The sequence below is a fragment of the Psammomys obesus genome, unplaced genomic scaffold (assembly GCF_907164565.1).
Source record: "Psammomys obesus unplaced genomic scaffold, mPsaObe1.curated_primary_1811, whole genome shotgun sequence".
Classification (NCBI taxonomy): domain Eukaryota; kingdom Metazoa; phylum Chordata; class Mammalia; order Rodentia; family Muridae; genus Psammomys; species Psammomys obesus.
In genome coordinates this window covers 12,684,533-12,697,561 of record NW_026596125.1, presented here as the reverse complement: position 1 = coordinate 12,697,561, position 13,029 = coordinate 12,684,533, and the positions used below count along the sequence as shown (strand labels likewise).

Sequence of the window (13,029 nt, the reverse complement as noted above, 5' to 3'; positions counted from 1 at the left end):
CTGTTTGAATACCAAGTGTCCGTTTGATTTTCAGGCCACCTTCTAGACTCCTTTGCACGGTCAGCTTTGTGGGATTCTGGCCTAGATTACCTGCATGGAACAGGACATGGCGTTGGGTCTTTTTTGAATGTTCACGAGGGTCCTTGTGGCATCAGTTATAAAACATTCTCTGATGAGCCCTTGGAAGCTGGCATGATCGTCACTGATGGTAGGTATCCGTCATGCAGAGGGTAGTTCTTTGTAGTTTCTTATTTTTCAGTTATTTTAAAGGAAATCGATAATAAGTTCCTTCTCCTGTCATCTTGAATTGACAACAACCTTTTTCAATTATCAGAGTGATTTGGGCTCATTTTAAAACAAGTAATATATGGATAAAAATGTAAAAAGTAGTTTTTCATATGTGTAGACATTTTGTTTGTCTACAGATCATGCTGGCCACGCTGTGTTCTGTTACCTTATATTGCTCAGTGTTTGTGAATAGGCCTCAGTGCTGCCTCACTGTGTCCTGTGGATACATAGTGTGGCTTGTGCGGCAGATACCCGTCACTGTACTCTGCCTGGTGGTCTGTTTTCGGAACCTTAGAGCCTGTCTTATACCTCAAATGCCTTTAAGACTGGGGCTAAGTGGGAGAAGATGGATAAAGCAGCCCTTCTGTTTTTTGGCGTGAGTGGCCGACCTGGCTGGAGGCATCATTGGTGGAGGCTTCCTTGTAGGCTGCCTCTAATTTGGAGTTCCTTGTTCTAGAGCCAGGGTATTACGAAGATGGGGCTTTTGGGATCCGCATTGAGAATGTTGTTCTGGTGGTCCCTGCGAAGACCAAGGTACGTGTTCTTGTATTTTCTTACAAGTTTCCTTCTCTTACTGTGTGTCTGTATGTGTGTGGGGGGGCGGGGGATGGATATTCTGTCTTTGGAGCCAAAAATGTGCCATAGTGGGGCCAAAATGGGGATTCCTTCCCCTCATACAAGAATTTTACTGTACGCTTCTTCCCTATGTAAAACCGTAAAGAGACAGAGGATATAGCTCAGTGGTAGAGTCCTGGCTAGACGCAGGCCAGGGCCCAAGTTCCATCTACAGCACTATCAAAAAAAAAAAAAAAAAAAAAAAAAAAAAAAAAAAAAAAAAAAAAAAAAGAAGGAAAGAAAGAAAGAAAAAGAAAGAAACAGCCCTGCTTTTCCAGACTACTGAGTTCTGTTCCCAGCACCCATATGGCAGCTCACACCTGTCTGTAACCCCACTTCCAGGGCACCTGAGAAAACACCAGTTTACATAAAATAAAAATAAAATAATTAAAATATCCAGATTTGAGCTGGGTGGGTAGAGGCGCCTGAGTGTGATCCCTGGGACCCACATGGGGGAGGATTGTCCTCCTACACATACACAGAACTGGAAAAAAAAAAAAAGCCTAGTAAACAGGACCACATAGGCCACGTGGCTAATAGATTGGGATGGTTTCTACCCCTGTAGAATCTTAGGATCCAAACCAGACAGTCCCCAAGTCCAGACGCCCTCAAGTCCTATCCCCACCTCTCAGTCACAGCAAACATTAGCTTTGTGGAGCTGACAGTGGGCATGCTGAGCACCACCGTTTGCTCATTTCTGCTAACTCGGTGTGCCCTCAGCAATGCTTGGGAAATGGTGTCTGCTGCGTTGTGCTCCTCGTCCGAAGACGATACCTGGTGGCTGCTGCTCAGCGCCCTGAGGGGTGCCAGGCTTGGGGAGGAATGGCAGCCACTCTCTGTAATCTGCTGTTTCCTCTCTTCTGCAGTATAACTTCAATAACCGAGGAAGCCTCACCTTTGAACCTCTAACTTTGGTTCCCATCCAAACCAAAATGATAGATGTGGATTCTCTTACGGATAAAGAGGTAACAGGGAGTCATGGGGTAGAAGTCTGGAGGAATGTTAATAGGGGTGGAGACTATTCCCTGTTCCATTCCCACATTCCATTTAGAGGTCTGAAGTCTCTTGTGGGACCAGTAGCTGTTCTTATGTGTGCTGGGCCTTAGCAGAGCTAGCACAGTTCTGTAAGCTGTAGGGTACATGCAGCAGAGCTAGCACAGTTCTGTAGGCTGTAGGGTACACGCAGTAGGCCATTGCTTTTCGAGAGAAACAGTGTGCACTGAGAAAATGTATCAGTTACTTTTGTGTCCGCAAGAGCTGACAGAAACAGCGTGTGGGGAAGGTTTGCTTTCACTCAGTTTCAGATTCACACCATTCTTGTGGGGAGGGCATGGAGGAACAACAGCTCCATGAGCGTGAGGAGTGTGAAGCAGAGTTCATGACGGCTGGAGTGTGTGGCAGAGGTTTTCAGGTCACAGTGCACCAGGAAGCAGTGAGAGAGACTAGAATCAGGCACCAGTCCATGACCTTTGAAGACCTGCCCTTAGATCCACTCCTGCCAGTTAGTAGACCCCACCGAAAGGTTCTGAAGCCTCTGAAAGGAGCACCACCTACTGGGGAGAAACGCTCAAAGCAGAAGCCTGTGGGCTGCATCGCAGAACTGAAATGTACTAGGCCTCCTTAGCATACATGGATCCACTTGTCTTTCTTACAAGAAGCCAGGCTGGTGCGGCCTCTTGGCCACTGCACATACCAGATTGCCTGGAAGCCGTGTGTCCCATAGGGACCTCTGCCTCTTGTAGCACCCTTTGCCTACACACCAGGTCCTTATCAAGGGGCTCTGAAGCCAAAAGCTATAGTTTTTGACCAGTGAGTAGGTTACAGTCACCCTGCCTGCAAATGAATCAGGAGGAGTTTTCCCAGGTGATGCTCCACTTTATTCAGGGAGGGCAGTGCACGAGGTGAAATTAAGCAGGGCTGTTTTTTTCTTGAAGTGTTTTGCTAACAACGTTCACAACTTAGCCTGTGACACTGGACACAGCCACAGGGGTCTGCCATGTTCAGTAGCTATGACGACACCTTGCTAGGCCAAGTCACTGAAGAGTTATTTGGGACAACTGCTCTTTCTTTGGGTCGTAGGCAAGTTTCCGTGGACAGTAGGAGACTGTGTGACATACCAGAAAGTACTGTCTCAGTGTTTTAGCAAAGGTCCCTTATATAGCACCTCATAGGCCAGGACACATAGTTTTCTGAAGGAACGGTAAAGCACACAACACTGTACTTCATAAATACCTGCTGATTGTACTTTCACATCAGTCTGTTCTTGACAGTCCCTTTAGGGGCTGTTTGGGGTGAGTCCACCTTTTGTCACCAGATGGCAGCAGAGGATCACAGTCTGAGGTGCCATCAGGGCCAGGGGGTATTGCCTCAGCTGTGTTTAGTCAGTTTACACTATCCTCTCTCATCTCAACCAGAAGGGCTTTGGGAATGTCCCCTTGGCCCCAGGGTTACAACAGGCCACCACCTTCGCTGCTGAGCTCTTTCCACTGCTGGCAGCCTTACAGCTCTATGTGGTTTTGCTGCTAACACAGACACACAGCTCCTCACTAGCTTTGACACTACCTCAGCTGTCACTTCCCCATTTTGTAGCAGGGCTAATTTGCTTTTTCCAGTGGGCATTGGGGTCTTGGCTCTGTCAGAGCCTGTTGACAATACCCCATCATCTGCCTTTGGTTTATATGCCCTTCTTGGTCTCTCAGGTGAGCTTTGGTTCCTGTTGCAGACTACTCCTTTGAAATAACACAGCCTCCCTGTGCTACAGCCAGAGCAAAGGCAGTGGCAGTCTCCTCAGCCTTGGTCCAGTTAGGAGTGTGGTCCTATCCACCCTGTGGACATTGTCCTCACATCACCTCATTTCCTTTTCCCACCACTCCCAAAGGGAGGGTGCCCCTTTGTGCCTGTCATAGGCCCCTTAATATCAGGTCTGGTGTTATCGGTTCCCAGACACCAAGTCCTGTCAGCATCTACTCTGGAATCCTTTTTTTTTTAATTGGATGTGGCGGCATATTCTACAAGGGGCTGAAAGTCAAGCTTGTTTCCTCCAGCCTTGCCCCAAAAGACCATAGTCCTTGACCATCAAAGCTTTTGGATCCTCTATACAACAGTGCAGACCAGAGCCACCCGGGCTTGGTGCAGTGTCATTTATTCAGCTTTAGTGGTCATAGAACAGGAAGCTGAAGAGTGTCAGGTCTCAGCAGATGACCTTAAAGCTCTCACGCTTTGGTTAGGTTGGCACTGTCCTAAGGGAGTTCAGGGTTTAGGGAATGAGTTCACATGGCCTGGAAGAAGCTTTCAGCTTAGTGATCTCATGCCTTATAATTATCAGTGGGTGTGGCTTCCAGGCATCCTGAGGAGGAGCCCAGCACTCAGGGAAGCCCAGTGGCTGGGCTTGCTACCACATTCATGTTTGGTTCCCTAACAGTCATTGCTAGTTCAGGTTGGCATGCTGCGCTCTTCAGGGATCATTTCAGCAGAAGCAATGCAGCCTGCCTGTTCCCAGGGAAGCAGACAGGGAATCTAGGAGCAAAAGGACAAGATTTTGTGTCTTTCCTTTCAGCTGTGACTGTAGCATCTGGGCTCCTTGCTGTTGGCCCGTGTAGCTTTCCTGAAACCATATGGTGTCCTTTCTTTCCCTGTAGTGCGACTGGCTCAACAGCTACCACCAGACCTGCAGGGATGTGATTGGGAAGGAACTGCAGACACAGGGCCGCCAGGAAGCTCTCGAGTGGCTCCTCAGGGAGACAGAGCCTATCTGCAAGCAGCACTGATACCATCCTGCACTTGTTTTAAGGATGCTCTGGGGAAGGAGGAAGCCCGGCAGATCCCTGACTTCTTTCTCTTTTCTCTTCCTCCCAATTCCCCTTTTTAATTTTAGACACTAAGAAGAACTGAAACTCTTCTTATCCACTTTGATATTTTCTTGCAAACAGTCTTTTATGAATTTTTAATTGTTGAGAATGAGCCAAGATTAATAGCTACACCAGAAGGAGGGTCCCCACAAAGCTGAAGACTTGACAAGGGGCGACACCCTGAGCCCTCTGCCAGTGACGAACACTGACTGCTCCATGATGGTCTCGTTCCAGGTGCTAGTCCATCAGTCACGGTCACCTTGATGCTCATGGGACCCTCCTCCCATCAGAGAATAAAAACATCAAAACTCTGCTTTGTGTTTGGCCGTCTCTTTCCCCAAGGTGCTGTCTTCGTCTAAGTTAGGCAAGGGGTCTCCATGGCTGCTGGCCGAGAAACACACACACAGCACAACCCTGCCCCAGCCCCCCCAAAGATGGAAATTAAACAAAGACCGGATAATCAGGAAATGCTGCAGACAAAGCAAAATGACACAGAAAGTCTGCAGAACACCAGTGAGTTCATTTTGTGTTGGCCAGTGACTCTTGGGCATGTGACCTGCCCTGAAGTGTGGTCACTATACTTGAGACTCAGCTAGAGAAAGCTGATTTTTCCTTTCCCAGCTTGGCATCAATTACAGATAACTTTCTTGTTGGTGTGTGTGTGTATGTGTATAAGCCCACCATTCTTCCTCCTCTTGGTTCTGGGACCTTATCTGGCTTGAACCTGTTCAGGCATTGTGCATGCTGCCACCGCCTGAGTTCCTTTATCAGACTGATTAAAAAAAAAAGATTAATGTAGAAAAAAATGAAGTCAAACCATTGTTAGAGTGACCCAGCTTTCACAGTTGCCTGTGTACTTCACCGAGTTCATCAGTCTTTCATGGGGCATCCATTTGCTGTCTTGTTCTTTTATCATCAGGATCCCTTAGGCATTTCTTGCGAGTTAGGTCTAGTCTGTCTTTAAACCTGGAAATGCTGTAATTTCTCCCTTACTTTTGAAGAACAGCTTTGCTGCATGTCAGTTTCATGGTTGACTCATTTTACTTTTAGCACTTAGGATATGCTGGCCTACTTGCCTTCTGGCTTCCAAGTTTCTCATGAGAAATGTACAGGTAATCTTACTCATAAGTCAGCTTTCCACTGATTCAGCTATCTTTTGTAAAGATAAGCTTGGGAAAGTCTGATAATAATGTGTCTTAGAGTCTCTGAGTTACCCTACTGCAATTCATTGACTTCTTAGATTATAATGACTTCTATTAATGTCTTTCATTGAGTTTGGGGATTTTCGAGACACCATTCTTCAGATATTTCCTCTGCTTCCATCTTCTGGAATGGATCAGAGTGCATGATCCGATCTGTTGGAAGGTGTCATGTGGGTTTTTCTCGGTAATTTCCATCGTCCTCTTTGTTATTTCCATGTCTGCTTGCTCAAATACAGCATCAAATCACACTGGTCAAGTCTCTGTAATTTTCACTTCCAGAATTTGTTTTTGGTTTCCTCTGGTTTTCTGTGTTGCCGTTTGCATTTTGTTCAAGCATGCTTTTCACTTTCTACACATTTCCCTCTCAGCATCTTAAGGCGTTCATTTTAAAGGCGTCTTGTAGATCTGCCATCCATTTTTGTTTTGTGTTGTGTTGGTTTTTGTTAGTTTGTTTGGATTTGTTAATTTTGTGTATTTTTTTCTTTGAAAGTATCACACTTTCCATTTTCTTTGTATATGTCTTATGACCTTTTTGTTGGAAGTTGAGTTTGGTCTCCTCCCCCTTGGGGCTTCCTTCCTTTTCTTACTGCTGATTTTGTTTACCTTTGCTTTGGGCTTTAGGCCAGGAATCACCTTGTGATGAAAATTTAAAGTCTTGAGTCTGTTTTGAAGGAACCTGGGCTTCTTCCTGGACATATGACTTTGCCTTCATATTTGCCTCATATTGTTGTTGTTTCTAATTTCTGCTTTTGAGAAAAACATATTTCTATTATTTGAAAATTTCATACATGCAAATTCATGTCTTTGATCATACATATTTAGCCTGTGCTTCTCCCAGAGTCCACCCTCTCCCTCAGGGTTTTAGTTTTTAATGGATGGTTTCCAAAAGGGAAAAAGGAAAACGAAGGAAAGGAAAAAGATTACTAGCCCTTTAAATCTCTTAGGAATTACTTTGAGGGAGGAGGCCTTTTTGCTTTCTGGGAGGTGTGACATAGCTGGCCACTGCTGCATTTTTTTTTTTTTTCCAGAAGCAGCAATTAAACACCAGAGCACACCCCTTCATCTAAACCAAGATCTGTCTTGCTCACTGTAGCTTCTCCAAGCTCTGCAGTTTTCTCCAGGAACATCCATGCACAGCTGTCTGCCAGTGGGGAGGGACGTTTGTGGATGAGGAAGGGAGGGGCCAAGTAACTGCCACAGGGCTAAAGGCTGAAACTGACTAAAGTCAATTTCAATTTGCTGTCAAGCCCTCTCAAGCTGCAAGCTTTCCATAGACACTGTAGTTCCAAAATGGCCGCATCGGATGACTGTGCCAGTGTAGGTGTTGTGTAGGGGAGAAGACAGACTCTCAGAGCTCCCTGCTTTGTCATCATCCCACAACTCTCTCGCTATTAAACCAGATCTTTAATTTGAGTGGCACTGACAGACAGATGTACTTGCCATTCATCAGAGCATGGGGGCCAGTGTCCATTATTTTGTCTAACTAAGGGAATGGAAAATAAAAGAGTTAATCAATATTACCATTTAGAGCTAAGGTGTTAGCAAGGACAAGTTTTCCTAGGAGAGCCTAGAGTACCCATGAGCTACCCAGCATGGTTGGCTTTGTTTTCTTAAGAGTGCTTGGTTCCAACCTGCCTTTTGGTGGGAGCAAGATCTCCTCAGGTCATTTTGTAACAAGGTCAGTAAAGTGTAGGCAGGGTGCCAACGAGTAGCAGGATGTATTTGTGATCCCAGAAGATGACTTCTTAACTGTCTCTTCCCCATGCTTGATCATATTTCTAATATGTACCATAAAGTGAGGCTTCTCCCCAAAGAATAGAAGGGATGAGGTGTGCTTCTCACCCGTCATCCCTCTGGGAGGCAGGAAGCATACCCTTAGGACTCTGTCTGTTGTCTCCTGATATCCTGAAAGCTTCCTTATCCGTAGAAATGAGAACTGTGAATCACAGTTGATTTCAAGTGTAAACAGACCATAACTCAAGTGTGACGGCAGCTCCACTGTTAAGCCTGTCGCTTCCAGAGGCAGCCTCAGAGCAGTGTGGCTTAATTGGCTCCAGCTACATTGACAGGTGCCGGGTGCCGGGAGCCTTCTGTTTGCCCTGTATTGTCTTAGCTTTAAGCCTGTGAGACCTAAACTAGGTGAGACAGTTCCATAAAGACAGGGCCGGGATACAGCTCTGATGTGCCAGGGCTGGAGGGAAGATGGTGAGAGAAAACTGTAGAACAAAAAAACCAATTTAAATAAGTGGTAGATGCTGAGGGGAGAAACAGCATTAAAACTCCAAGGAACATTATAAACTCCAAGGAACCCAGTGTCATTCCTGTTTTGCCTGCTCTGTTCCTTGGTAAAGTTTTATGGACAAGGTACTGAAGATTTGGGAATGGTGCATACGCGGGGCTTCTGTATTGAACACCCCAGGGACTGGCTTCTGTGTTGCTTTTCAGTCTCTGGTGCTTTTGTGATACTTGCACCTGGGAGACAGCCCTCCTCCCCTCCTCCGTGATCTAACTGCCAAGCAACAACCTTCAGTTGTTTCTCATCATTCCAGATCTGGCTTATGTAAGTGATTTGGAGGCAGGTGTGGCTTTGGGGCTTTCAGCTGCTGAATGTTTACTAGTGACCTGGAGACTCAGCATAAAGTGTCTTTTCTCTGTGTTGGGACACTTTGCTTCTGGTCAGATTAGTACTGGTTCAGGAAGCACTCAGGATAGGAGCAGCTTTGTGGCAATTTGTATTTTGTGTGTGTTATGTGTGTGTGTGTATATAGATATATGTTGTTGTGGTTAATGAAGGCCAGAGGTTAATGTCCAATGTCTTCCTCTATTGCTTTCCACAGTAGTCTTAGAAATGGGGTCTCACTGAGCCTAGAACTCCCAGATTCAGCTAGACTGGACAGCCAGGCAGCCCACGGGACCTCCCATCTCTGCCTCCCAGTACAGGGGTAGAGGCATGTGCTGCCTCACCTGGCTTTTGATGTGGATCTTGGAAATCCAAACTCAGGTCCTCATGCTTCTTACAGCAAATTCTTCACCAGCTGAGCTGTGTCCTCGGCTCCTGCTTGGCAGTTTTAAGCCCAGGCAGTGGTCACTAGTTGGTCAGAATACAGACATTGAGACATTCACAGGAAAGTGGGGCACGGTGGCACATGCCTTTAATCTCAGCTCTGGGAGGCAGAGGCAGGTGACCTCTCTGAGTTCACGGCCAGCCTGGTCTACATAATGAGTTCCAGGACAACCAGGACTGTGCAGGAAGATTCTGTCTCAAAATACTTAAAACAAAACAACCCCCCAAACAAACAAACAAACAAACAAACAACAGCAAATAACCAAACCAAACACAAAACCCAAAGAAACAAATTCACAGGATCTTAAGTTAGTGCAGGTTCTGACTTTTGCTATAGTTTTGAATCTCTTCAAATCACTATAAAAATAGAGAAACTGGGATAGTAAAACTGAAATGCAGGGATGAGATCTACAACAGGAGATTTATCAACAGGAGCAGGAAGCTGTTCTCTCCACTTCTGTGTTGGAGGAAGATGAGGCCAGGTGCTCAACCAGCCTGCAAAAAGATCAGGAACTCAGTTTCTAAGAGATGTGATCAAAACAAGGAACCAGTTGCACATTACTGTCGTGTGGGTTTTGTGGAAGTGAGGCAGGAGCTGCCACAGCCAGTATCCCAGCAACCAGCCCAGCAAAGGCCCGCAGCAAGGAGAAACTGCTGGAGATAGACCCAAATAGGAGACATGGCTGAGGATAGACCCACACAGGAGACACTGCTGTAGGTGAGAAGTTAGAAACATTTGAAAAACTTGCAGAATTATGTGCCAAGAATGTTGACGCGGCGAGAACAGATGGAAAACGTTTCAGAGCCACAAGCTCACAAGAATACAAGAATGAAGAAGCAAAGCAGATAGTATCTTAAGCAAACAGAAAAGGAACGAGGAAAATGCAATAAGGGGCGGGAGATGGCTGTCTCTAGAGCCCGAGGAGCTGAGTCTGGAGTCTCAGAGCTCACCTTAAAAGCCAGGTCAGGCAGGATGTGCCTGCAGGTCAGCTTGGGAGGCAGAGAGTGGATGATCCTGACGGGTGATGACCCATGAGAGACCCTACCTGAAAAAAACTGAGGCAGAGAACAATTGAGGAAGATATCTGATACCAACCTATGGCCTCCATGTGTGTGCACATACAAAAACCATGTAAAGGTCACACACAATGAATAAAAAAGCACTGAGAGAATGTGACAAGATGGACAACAGATTAAACATTTGTACAGGTTTCTCCAAAGAAGAAAACGAAAGCAAAGGAACAGATCGAACATTTGAAAGTGTTTTGAAATGACACGTTGAAAAGGTACACCTCACAGCTCTGTAAATAAACCAATGATGTCCAGCAGTACAGAATATAGTCCTGCTGGAATTATACAACAGAATTGTGCAGTCTGTGCAACAAAGACTGTACAGAACTGTTGGACTTAAAAAGAAGAGGAAGGCAGTCATTTAGTGTTTAAACAGAATACTCATAGAACATATACGGGGGGAAAGATACCAAACTTCTGTCTTAGGCTTGGCATCTGAGCTAAAAAATTATATATGTATTTGAAGTAGCACTGGCATTGAGCAGGTCAAGATAACTGTATTAGTGCTGATGGGATTGGTGTGGGACGGGGAAGGAACAGGTGTCGTACAAAGTTGGAAGGCACTATTGTCTCCAGCTAGTTTGCCACGAGGGGGCCAAGTGGAAGAGAGAAGATACAATTTTAAGTACGAGCTGAAAGGGTGTGTGTGAGCATATGAATGTGAATGGTGTTCATGTGGCAAATCCTAGCTTTTAAGCATTTTGTGTGTATGTGTGTGCGCAAGTGTGTGTGTGTGTGTGTGTGTGTGTGTGTGTGTGTGTGCGCGCGCGCTCGCAAGTGTGTCCGTGTGGAGGCTTGAGGTTGATTTCGGTACTTTTCCCCTTTGGCCTCACCCACCTTACGTACTGAGGCAGGGACCCATAGTTTGTGATCTGACTAGAACGACCATCCAGTTTGCTCTGGGAATGTCCTCTCCTGGCTTTCTGAGGGCTGCCAGGCCACCTTGTCTTTATGTGGATTTCTGACAATCTGTGCTCTGGTTTTCAGGCTTGCAGATCAAACTGTTTAATCGCTGGTTCCCCCACCTTCCCAGGTCCTAGTTTTTAAGCATTTCTGTCACTCCACAAGAAGCTGCAAAAGATACTACAATGCTTGGTTAGGGGTCTGTTGACTTAAAATGTTCTGTGCTTTAATCCTTACAGGGGAATTTAGAGAGTTTTTTGTTGTTTCTGACAAAGGAAGGCTGTATGAGGTCCAGTCTGACAGCTGAGACCCACACCGCAGCAGCCCCACTGGGGCCTCAGGTCAAGGGCTCACAGGTTGCTACCTACTCCCCAGCACCTGTCCTGTAGCAGATGGCACAAGCGTCAGCGTCCCTTCCTGGAGTTCCCTCCATAGCTTCATCCTTCTACTTCGTTTCTTTTTCGAGAGCCTAGCACAAATTCCACATGTCCTTCCCCAGGAGTCCCCGGGCCAGCCTTCTATAGCATTCAAACACTGAAAGAAATTTCCTTTTCAAAGCTGAACTTTCCCAACGTCTCTCCCGCTAGACTTATGGCTTCCTGAGACTCAATACAATCTGTGGCCACAACCATGAATGTAATCACTAAAAGTAATTGTTTATTGGCATGACGGGTGAAGATATTTCAAACAGGTTTACAGATGACAGGATAATGGGAGTACAAAAGGACTCTCCCTACTGCCTTCAGAGTTGGGCAACTTATCTGTTTTCTCTGACCTCCAGTCTTGTCATTTATAAAACAGAAGCAGTAATGACCTCGTTGATAGCGTATTTGTATGGATGAAGTGAAACAATGGTCGCAAATCACAGCCTGCTGTAGGACACTGCAGCACCAGCCGACAAAGCGGTCAGGGCGGGGCGCACATTCTGCATTGAATTCTCTTGCTGTTGTTCTGCAATCCTTCCTCTTCATTCCTATATCTTTATTTTTAAAAACCAAATGTCATTGGGGGCTGCACAGACGGCTCAGTGGTTAAGAATGCTTGCTGCTTTTTCAGAGGACCTGAGTTTGGTTCTTAGCACCCAAGTTTGGTGGTTCACAATGACCTGTGACTGCAGGGCCAAGGGCATCAACGCTCCTTTCTGGTCTCTGCAAGCATGTGAACCCATGTGCACATGTTTCAGGGTCCATACACATAAATAAAAAATATACCTCAAAGAAACCAAAAGTTTTTAAAAACACTCTTAGATGTACTGTGAAAACAGTACAGAGATTTCTTTCTGTCACAATGAACAAATACTGATGCATTATTAATAACCAGAGACCATACTTTTCGTAGTGTTAATCTGGTACATCTTTCCATCCTGGGATCACATTTAGCTGTCGCTCGCTCGATTTGTTTTCTGTTGCTCTGATCCCAGGTTGCAGTTTGTTGAGGGAAGCTGAGGCAGGAGATTGAAAGCGGGAACCAAGCAGAAGATGTAGGAATGTGCTTGCCCTTCCTGGCTTGCTCAGTTTGTTCTCCTACATACCCCGGGACCACCTGCACGGGGATGGTACTGCCCATATCGGGTTAGGTCTCTACATATCACAAACCAAGGAAACGTCCCACGTGGCAGTCTGTTGGAGACAGCCCCTCAACAGAGTTCCCCTTCATCCCAGATGACTCCATCTTGTATCAAGTTGACCAAAAACTAACCATCACAGCTGTTGTGCCTGTCCCTTTAGGTCATGGCAGTTTCTCAACTTTGTTTTTGATGCTGCTGACAGTTTGGAAGAATACAGATTAGCTATTCTGTGCACTGTCCCTACCTTGGGACTTTTCACATGATTAACCTCTGGTTCTACATTTTCAAGGGGAAGACCACCGAGAGAAAATACCATTTTCACAACATGAGATCAAGGGAACATGCCAAGGTAGCTTGCCAATATCCATGTGGACCTTGGCGTGTGACTGAGGAGATTTTGCTCACATTTCTTCACTGTATAGGTACCCCCGTCCCCCGCCCACCCCCTGCTTGCTACTCTACTCTTTTGAA

The 13,029-nt window shown here is 45.9% G+C and overlaps 1 protein-coding gene across 3 annotated transcripts in view; it reads left to right on the top strand.

The window, feature by feature from the left end:
- The window catches only part of Xpnpep1 (X-prolyl aminopeptidase 1), a 47,613-nt gene extending 42,551 nt beyond the window's left edge, over nucleotides 1–5,062 (top strand). For 2 of the 3 annotated variants that reach the window (XM_055591478.1, XM_055591479.1), the window contains 4 exons: nucleotides 35–208; nucleotides 746–822; nucleotides 1,770–1,868; nucleotides 4,542–5,062. In XM_055591478.1, coding sequence (XP_055447453.1) covers nucleotides 35–208; nucleotides 746–822; nucleotides 1,770–1,868; nucleotides 4,542–4,670 — 479 coding nt within the window. In that variant the 3' untranslated portion in view covers nucleotides 4,671–5,062. Of the gene's footprint in view, nucleotides 1–34; nucleotides 209–745; nucleotides 823–1,769; nucleotides 1,905–3,259; nucleotides 3,277–4,432; nucleotides 4,462–4,541 lie in introns of all 3 variants that reach the window. The other variant, XM_055591480.1, reaches the window with a different exon arrangement.
- Nucleotides 5,063–13,029: the final 7,967 nt, after the last annotated feature.